Here is an 8,778-nt window from a genome sequence, read left to right as displayed (position 1 = left end):
GCTAAGCTAGTAGCAAGAAGTGCTACTAGCTATTCTTTCTGAAAGTTTCCATCCAGCCATTCATTTCCTTACATCCTGGTCCCAGCGGGGTCAGGAGGTCGCCTTCAGCGAACGTTTCGGTCACCTGGACAGGTAAAGGTAGCTTTTCCTACCTTTAAAACATGTGGCAGCCATTTTGATGTGGCAGCCATATTGAATTTTGAGTTTAGGATTAATGAAAAATCTCATTTTTATGTTTAAAGTTCTGGATATGTACAGATATGTTTGACCTGTTAAACTTTAATCCACTTTATTTAAAATTCCTTGAACAAAATGAAATAATAATCTTTCTAAATACATGTTATTTCTCCATTGCAGCTCAGACCCTTTAGTTCCTTTAAAAACAAATTAATTTTAACTTTATATATTTCACATACTGCACATTAACAATATGCAAAATCATTTTATTTACACTTGTTGCATATTTAAATTTACAGCAGAGCTCTGCTTTAAATAAAGTTATTTTAGGTGAAACCTGGCCAAAGTTAGCAACATAAAGTGTGAGTATTTTTTACTTTAATAAGATGTGTTCAAATTTAGAGTTTTTTTTTGAAAAATTAAGACAATTTAACCTAATAAGTTCAATAGCTGCATGCATCATTTACAACTTAGGTGTGATTCTCATCGCTGCACAAAAACTTGTTGGAATTGAAACACTTTTTTGTTTGAGACGATCCTCCGGTGAGAGAATGTTTGTGTTCTCCATTAATATGTATTTTTTCTGCAGCATGCCGTTCTGGCTCCTGGCCACTCAACCTTTACTCATTGTGAGCAGAATCTCTTTTCCACTCTCCAATCTGGCCACCTGCCCTCCCGCCGCCTCATTGGCGACACCTTACTGCCACCCAGTGGCGGCGGCTGGTACTGCGGCCGCCAGCTGCAGGGGGAGGCAGGGAGAACTGTTTACAAGTGGCATTTGGCCCTAATTAAAAGCAGCGCTTGTTGGAGCACCAGGTCTGCAGAGGGGCTGGCGTCCAGGGCGATGCAGGCCGGGCCGACGATCCGCCGATAAGCTTCCTCTACTCTGCAGCAAAACACAAACACATCGACCAATAAGTGAGAGTGTGAGGATATAAACAGGATGGTTTTGATGCTTTTTATTTCACAGAAAAGAAACAACCCAGATGGCTGAGAGTGCAGCTTTTCTCTTCAGTCCAATAAAAAGCGTCTTCCTAACTCCATCTGTTTTGTAATTCTGCTGGCCCAACATCTGGCCGTCCCATGTGGACAGGCCATTACGTCAGCGCAGAAGATGAATGAAAGCAGCTATCGACCTGTCTGAGCAGCGACTAACTGGGCCGGCAGCGGCTGCGAGTTTGGACCGGCTTAATGGAGCACAGCAGCTCGGCAACTAATCACCTGCTTTTTCTCATCAGCCGCTTCCCCCGCGGGACGGTAATTGATTGTTAAGCGTTTGATGGATAAGACGAAGACTGAGGTGGCCTGACTGGGAAAGAGATGCGCAGTTTGCAGCCATCTGTAACTTCAAACACAGACATCTCCCTAAAATATAACATGTTTGTTCACATGTGACAATCTGGCATCAAAAACTATTCATGGATTTAATAGCACTGCAAAAACGCAAAATCGTACCAAGTAGTTTTTCCTCTATTCTCTTACTAGATTGAAAATAAGATAAAACTAACTGAAACGTAACTTTTCAGCAAAATAATGAGCTTTTTTTAAATCGATAAATCTTTAATATTAATTTTAAAAAGTACTAGTTCCACTGGCAGATTGTTTCATTTATATCATGGGCAAAATGTCTTTCAATAAGGTACGTAAAGGAACTGGAGTTGGACCTTTGATCCGATTCTCAAACATATCTGTATCAAACATTCTTGTCTAACCTGATTCTGAACAGTTTGTTGTGATCCAGCTCCTCCTCTTCGTCGGTCTTCATCAGACCTCTGTTCCTCAGCCTCCTCTTCCTCTCCTCTGGGTCCAGGGTGAGTACGATCACCAGGCTGGGCTGCAGGAGGTCACTGGGCCAACGGTACACCTCGGCGCCCTCGTGTGGAAGGTTACTGACTGGGCCAGTTACGGCGGTGGCGATGGCGTAGGCCGCTGTGCTGTGCCAGAACCTGGGGACAGATCAAACATGGCCGACTGAAGGTGAGCGACAATAAGACTGAAATATTAAAGGTGCTTCCTTGAACAGCTTAGGGTTTATCTATGGCCTGTACAAAACATGTTCATTGAATATTGTGCACAAAATCATTCTTTGATAAATCTGCTTATTTTCAGCTGTTTTAGGCCGTCTTGTCACTTGTCCCCTGGTGATCCAGGTAACGAGCACCAATCAGATTGGTGCTCGTTACATTCAGTTTGTTTTTGAAACAGACACCAAAAATCATGAATTAATAGCCAATTAACAGCTGGGTGTTTTTTAAAGTGTTTTTAGAAGCAGCAGAATTAAAAACATGCAGAATTTGGTGAGTTCATTTCAGAGTTCATCGCTGTCTAACATGACGGTCCAACATCTTGCCTGTCGACGATGACAGGAGACTTGCTGGCCTCTTGGTTTATCTGCTCAGCAGTGATGTAGTTGCCCACGGCGTAGAAAGCCCTCCGGATGAGCGGCGGTTCTCGATCAAAGCACCCTCTAGAGGCGGACAAGCACTGGGGAGGCGACCGCAGGAGCGTCGCCCCCAGAAAGTCCCGCAGAGACTCCGTCAGCGTCGTCTTTCCTAAAGAACCAAAGAGAAAACATTTGTCACTCTCTCGTCATTAAAGAGAGTCCACTGGACTCGGTGGAGTCTGAGACGATTCAATAAGCCATTTCCAAAGTGATGTAACTTTTCTGAGGTCATGATACGTGATATTCCATTAGGCGGAGCGCACTGACGGGTAATGTTTTTAGCAGAGAACAGCCACCCATCAGGCCGATCCTGTGTTTATTTATGAGGTAATGGCATTAACCTGTGGCATCCAGGCCCTCTATGACAATAACTGGGAAGTCTGGTTTTCTTCTGGCATCCAGGCTGCTGGGAAGCATCTCCAGTACAGACCGGGTCTCTGGGATGATGTCACCACACTGCAGAAAAACGGGGGAAATCAGCTCACTGCAGATCAGGAGGGAGTCAAAACGGCTGCTGCATCTTGAAAAATCAAGTTTTTTACTGGTAATAATCTGAGTATTTAAACATGTAAAGAAAAATAGAGACTGGATGCAGAACAACTGTGAAATCTGTCAAACTTTGACTAGGACATGGGTCAGCAACCATTCCAATCCTAACTCATTTTTGCCTTTGCACGATCTGAGCAAAGTTGCTATGACCCTTCAAAATAAAATGAATAAACCAATAAAAATAGACTTTCTGATAAAGCCCAAACTTTTTGAGACCAAGTTTTTTTCTCACCAGCCGACTGAGATCATTTTCACAGAAAATGACTCAAATATTGTTTTTATAGCTGAGGATAAATGTGTTAAATTGAGAAATTAAAAACTTTTCTTTTAATACAGCAAATTTGCAAAATCCTTTTCACAATGAATTACATCCCTTTCTAACATTGATTTCATAAAAGATTTAAACTTAAAAGCATTTTTGACTAAAAAACAAGGACGTGGAGACCCTGCAGTACCATTCCCCGCCACATAAGTGCGCCATTGCGCCACATGTTGCAACCAGACTTGCTATTTTTCTCTACCTGTTTGAGCACCGCGCAGGCCTCCTGCAGGCTGTGGAAAACATCAGAGTTCATCATGTTGAGAACTGATGGATGATGTTCTGGTGTTTCTGAAGGCACCACGTGGAACCGGACCCGGTTCTCCTCAGACTGGTACCAGAGACACTGAGTCCACTGCTGGCCCTCTTCACTCTGACAGTATGAACACACCAGCACGGGGTTTCTCTGCTCCAGATCCGTTAAAATGCCCTCAATCAGGGATGAATTCCCAGCCCGGCTGTGGAGGAAGAATCCTTTGAGCAGCGAGCCGCTCTGGTTCGGGATGAAGGAGGACATGGACCGGAGCCCGGAGCCCGGGGGCAGCTGCCTCTGCAGCCGGTCCCTCAGCTCCCAGTGGAACCGGTCCCCTGTGACCCGGTCCCCGCTGCAGACCAGCAGGGAGTAACACCTGTCCTGCTTCTGGACCCCGCTGAACACATCAGGCGGTACCGGTTCCCCGCAGAGCTGCTCTCTGAGCCCAAAGTACCGCGGCGCTCCGTCCACCTCCACGGAGAAAACACGGGACGACCACCGCTGCACGAGCTGCTTCAGGTGCCGGGCCATGTTCCGGTTCTGGTACCGGCGGGTTTCGGTGCAGCTGCAGTCGGCTTTGGTCGGGAAAACGAAACTTACCGAGCAGAGAAGGAAAAACGAAACTTAGAGCTGCGACGCCTGCAGGGCGCAGCAGAGAATGTTTCCCACGAATCCAAAAGTTAAACTCAGGGTTGAATGTTTTCAGACCTTTGATCAGTTCAAGTCAATCAATCAATCAACCATGTTTATTTGTATTGGACATTTCAGCAATAAGTTCAAAGAGCTTATACAAAATACAAAGTCATAAAATACTGACATGCATTTCAGACTATTCCAGTAAAAACACCTTGTAAATAATTCAGCATTTTTCTGTCTGTTCATATATTAGGATATAGGCTACATATCCTAGTTTTTAACACTTTTTTTCAACTACATTCAAAATTGTATTTATTTCATGTTGGAAATTTTGAAAACTCAAAAGAAATATTTTAAAAATCAAGGCAACCAAAATCATTTCATAAAGCAAACTCAACATATAATAAAACAAAATTAGCTTTAGGGAAGAAACTGAGGCGAATATGTTCTCTGTGCAGGAGCTTGGATATGTAGCAAACTGGCACCCTACCTAGAGTTTAAAAAGCTCGGCTTCACCACAACGATAAATTATTGTTTGTTACAAAGTTTAGCTTTATTTGTGTTCAACAAAAAGGCAAAGTTATTTACTTCATAAAACATCGTTCAGTTATCAACTATGAAATCAAACAATATTAGATTTTACCAAAAGTCATCAACACACATCAAATATGAAACATGTTTTTAAGTGAAGCAAAATTAACTGACAATAATTTTAAAGTATTGTAATTTCACTCTAATATGTGATTATGGTGATTTGAGGCGAATAGGCATTAAAAAAGAAAACATAATATTTATGCATATTTTCATACTTTTCTCTATATATACTATAGCAAGTTGGGTCAGGGTGCCCATAAGCCCCCCCTTACTGGCGCCACTGGTTATTATAACCAGCGCGACTTTCGGTTCCATTTCTAATGTAAATGTTGCTAAGAGCCTCTGAAGGCACTTTATGAAAAACATCTTTATCATCTCTGCAGAAACCCAAACTAAACGTGCAGCGTCACATTTTTCCCTCATCAGATCATCATCTGGTTTCGCTTTCGATGTTTGTAAACAGAAACTTTGCGGCCGCTCAGCTGACCGCCTCCAGAGCCGCGCCGCTATTTAACCAGCAGCCCCGCAGGATCCCGCATTCTGCAGCCCCAGCAGCCGGACGTCAACCTCTGACTGCAACATGTCTGGAGTTTCTGCCGGCGCCCTGCTGCAGCTCTGCATCAGCACCATCCTCGGCTTTTTTTCGGGCGTCTTTTCCAAAGTTTTCTCCTGGTCCAAAGGAGCCTGCGGGGCCACAAACTCCCTGGTTCCGAGCAGCCAGTGGGAGCAACGCAAAGACCTGGATGTGACGACCCCAACCAGCGTCAACTACCACTTCACCCGCAAATGCAACTATAAATGCGGGTTTTGTTTCCACACCGCAAAAACTTCCTTCGTCCTTCCTTTGGAGGAGGCAAAAAGGGGCCTGAGGCTTCTGAGAGAAGCAGGTAACACTTCCGGATTAAAAGCATCAAATTCTGTGTTATTGATCAGAACCAGATGACAGTAACATTTGTGGTTTAAAGGGATGGAAAAGATCAATTTCTCCGGCGGGGAGCCGTTTCTGCATGAGCGGGGAGACTTCCTGGGGAGGATGGTGGAGTTCTGCAAGGCGGAGCTGCAGCTGCCCAGCGTCAGCATCGTCAGCAACGGCAGCATGATTAAAGAGACATGGTTCCAGAAATACGGTGAGGCCCAACTTTAACTAACTGCTTTAAAAAGTCAAACTCAGATATTCATCCATCTGTGCCTCAATTATAAGACTTTTAAAGTATTTTCAGTGATGATACGTTTCCATTGATCATATAATTGCACAAATTGATATAAAAAGAAGTTTGCTTAATCGAAAAAGACCAATTTATTAAAATCTCTCCTGTTACTATAAAAAGTTTTGATGAGGTTTTTTTTTTTTGGACCTGTGGAAATAAATTTCACACGATTAACAACAGGATGTTACCACTGATGGAAAATACGAAGGAGACAGGAAGTGGTTGGAGGATGATGGCGCTACATGTTTTTCAATGACTTTGTTTTAACAACCTTATTCACATGTGATTTTAATTGCATTTCTTATTTAATGGACACACCACATTTTCTTACATTAGCAGAATATTGGCAAAGTTTTGTGCATATTTGTAATGGAAAGACAGTTATTGACTGGAAGTTTAGTGGAAGGTAAAAATATGTTGGTCGACTGTTTTACACGTCCAAAATAAGCAAAGAAAGAACAGAGTTATGCCAAAAGTAATTATACTAGCACAACTGCTAATGCATTTGCATTTTGTTGACCCTTCTGGGCCACCGTAAATGAACTCTCATCATTTGCTTTGTGCAGGAGACTTTTTGGACATTCTGGCAATCTCCTGTGACAGTTTTGATGAAGAAACCAACCAGATGATCGGCAGATCTCAGGGCAAGAAGAGTCACATCGAGAACCTCTTCAAGATCCGCAGATGGTGTCAGCAGTACAAAGTGGCGTTCAAGATCAACTCGGTTGTCAACACCTTCAACGTTGACGAAGATATGAGCGAACAGATCAACCAGCTCAATCCGGTCCGCTGGAAGGTAAAAACAGTTGGTATGTTTTGAAACGTGTCCCAGCCAGAAGGGAAACTGATGGGTTTTCTCCTGGTTTTGCTCAGGTGTTCCAGTGTCTGCTGATCGATGGAGAGAACGCTGGAGAGGCGGCGCTGAGGGAGGCGGAGAGGTTCGTCATCACTGACCAGCAGTTTCAGGACTTCCTGGACCGTCACCAGGCCGTTTCCTGCCTCGTTCCAGAGTCCAACGAGAAGGTCAGCCACTGAACCTCGTTACGCATCTGACCACTGACACGGTGTAGCTTTAGCTGTAGCTTTAGCTGTAGCTTTAGCTGTAGCTTTAGCTGTAGCTTTAGCTGTAGCTTTAGCTCACAAACCCCACTTAACAAGCAACCTCTGACTGCAACAGTTGCTCTCATAGGTAGTTCATACAGCTTAATATTTTTGTCATACTGTTGTGATAACAATAAAATTAATGAGAACTATTTATTTCTAGTTTTTCGGTGTTAACTGACCTGAGCTGCATTTCTGTCTGATTGTGCTGTCAAACATTTTGAAAATAAATTCACTTAACGACTGTAAACTTCTCATGTTCAGCGAAGCTAGAACATGAGAACACAAGCACATGAGAACACGAGCACATGAGAACACGAGAACATGAGAACACGAGCACATGAGAACACGAGAACACGAGAACACGAGAACATGAGAACACGAGCACATGAGAACATGAGAACACGAGCACATGAGATGAGAACATGAGATGAGCACATGAGATGAGCAGAGAACACGAGCCCATGAGACGAGCACACGAGAACATGAGAACATGAGAAGGAAAAAACTGTAACCCAACTAACTCACCCGTTGTTACCTAGCAACAACCCTTCATTGCTAGGTAACAACAAGTTGTTGCCTAGGAACTTGTTGCACTGTTTTTTCCACCATAACTGCTTAGAAACAGAAAACATCATATTCACATTGAAATCAGTTTTCAAAACATGCAAAACTTCCTGTTGTAGTTTTGATTCTGTAGGATTAAAACCTATTTGTTGCTTTAACAGATGAGGAACTCGTACCTGATCCTGGATGAATATGTGAGTACTTCCTGTTGCTAACACTTTGCAGCGCTGCGTGTGTTCAGGTTGAAACATTAACCGTGGCGTCTTCTGTTCTTCTTCTTTGTGATTTTCAATTGTTTTCGCATGATTTTTCTTGCTTCGTTTCCTCTGTCAGACTCGTTTCCCCTCCTACATCCGTGACAGACCATCGACTCGAGGACGCCATCACGAGAAAATGTTTCTGAAGAGAGGCGGGAAATACGTTTGGAGCAAAGCTGACATGAAGCTGGACTGGTGAAACAAATCGGAAACGTCTCGGGTTTTATGCACTTACTTCACTTTGCAACTTGTAGTTTTTGAAGTGTTACAATGTTGAGCTGTGATTTTTGTAAATGTCTTAAGATTAAGATCATCTTTGAGTGTGTTGTAATTTGTTTATATTGTTGATGTAAAGTTTAAATTAAAATAAGTTTTATTTTTGCTGACTGGATCAGTTTCAACTTGAACAATTTTATGAACTTCTTTATTTTTTTCTTTCTCTGTGTAAATTTTCCCCCTTATAAACTCAATTTTATGCAATTTCATAGTTTTTCTTCCTTTAATTAATTCCTACATTTTCTTATTACCATTTATTACTTCATTGAATCTTTTCCTTGTTTGTCTCTTGTGTTTTAATGTCTGCATTTCTGTTTTTTACCGATGTAAATAACTTTGTGTCATACGCCTTATTGATGGTTAATTTTTCAAAGTCAAATTTTCACCATAATATTCAT

At 42.5% G+C, this 8,778-nt stretch overlaps 2 protein-coding genes across 2 annotated transcripts; one reads left to right on the top strand and one right to left on the bottom strand.

The window, feature by feature from the left end:
- Positions 1 to 272: 272 nt before the first annotated feature.
- cmpk2 (cytidine monophosphate (UMP-CMP) kinase 2, mitochondrial) lies at positions 273 to 4,344 on the bottom strand. Its single transcript, XM_055053223.1, has 5 exons — positions 3,691 to 4,344; positions 2,962 to 3,076; positions 2,528 to 2,729; positions 1,890 to 2,123; positions 273 to 1,063 (listed from the first exon to the last, which is right to left on the bottom strand). The coding sequence occupies exons 1-5, from the start codon at positions 4,270 to 4,272 to the stop codon at positions 943 to 945; spliced, it is 1,254 nt and encodes a 417-aa protein (XP_054909198.1). The 5' UTR covers positions 4,273 to 4,344; the 3' UTR covers positions 273 to 942.
- A 1,019-nt stretch (positions 4,345 to 5,363) lies between these two features.
- Positions 5,364 to 8,485, top strand: rsad2 (radical S-adenosyl methionine domain containing 2). Its single transcript, XM_055053225.1, has 6 exons — positions 5,364 to 5,858; positions 5,937 to 6,098; positions 6,746 to 6,975; positions 7,053 to 7,202; positions 8,009 to 8,041; positions 8,181 to 8,485. The coding sequence occupies exons 1-6, from the start codon at positions 5,552 to 5,554 to the stop codon at positions 8,301 to 8,303; spliced, it is 1,005 nt and encodes a 334-aa protein (XP_054909200.1). The 5' UTR covers positions 5,364 to 5,551; the 3' UTR covers positions 8,304 to 8,485.
- Positions 8,486 to 8,778: the final 293 nt, after the last annotated feature.

This window comes from Poeciliopsis prolifica, unplaced genomic scaffold, assembly GCF_027474105.1.
Source record: "Poeciliopsis prolifica strain line A6 unplaced genomic scaffold, Auburn_PproV2 SCAFFOLD037, whole genome shotgun sequence".
Lineage (NCBI taxonomy): Eukaryota > Metazoa > Chordata > Actinopteri > Cyprinodontiformes > Poeciliidae > Poeciliopsis > Poeciliopsis prolifica.
This window is presented reverse-complemented; position numbering and strand designations above follow the sequence as displayed.

What these genes read in the sequence shown, in the direction of transcription:
- rsad2 (XM_055053225.1), top strand. Translation starts at nt 5,552, where the DNA reads ATGTCTGGAGTTTCTGCCGGCGCCCTGCTGCAGCTCTGCATCAGCACC. An exon ending in GAGGCTTCTGAGAGAAGCAG is followed by an intron (nt 5,859 to 5,936) that starts GTAACACTTCCG and finishes TGTGGTTTAAAG; the next exon opens with GGATGGAAAAGATCAATTTC. An exon ending in ACCTGATCCTGGATGAATAT is followed by an intron (nt 8,042 to 8,180) that starts GTGAGTACTTCC and finishes TTCCTCTGTCAG; the next exon opens with ACTCGTTTCCCCTCCTACAT.
- cmpk2 (XM_055053223.1), bottom strand. Translation starts at nt 4,272, where the DNA reads ATGGCCCGGCACCTGAAGCAGCTCGTGCAGCGGTGGTCGTCCCGTGTT. An exon ending in CCTGCGCGGTGCTCAAACAG is followed by an intron (nt 3,077 to 3,690) that starts GTAGAGAAAAAT and finishes GTTTTTCTGCAG; the next exon opens with TGTGGTGACATCATCCCAGA. An exon ending in TCTCCTGTCATCGTCGACAG is followed by an intron (nt 2,124 to 2,527) that starts GCAAGATGTTGG and finishes ATCTGTCCCCAG; the next exon opens with GTTCTGGCACAGCACAGCGG.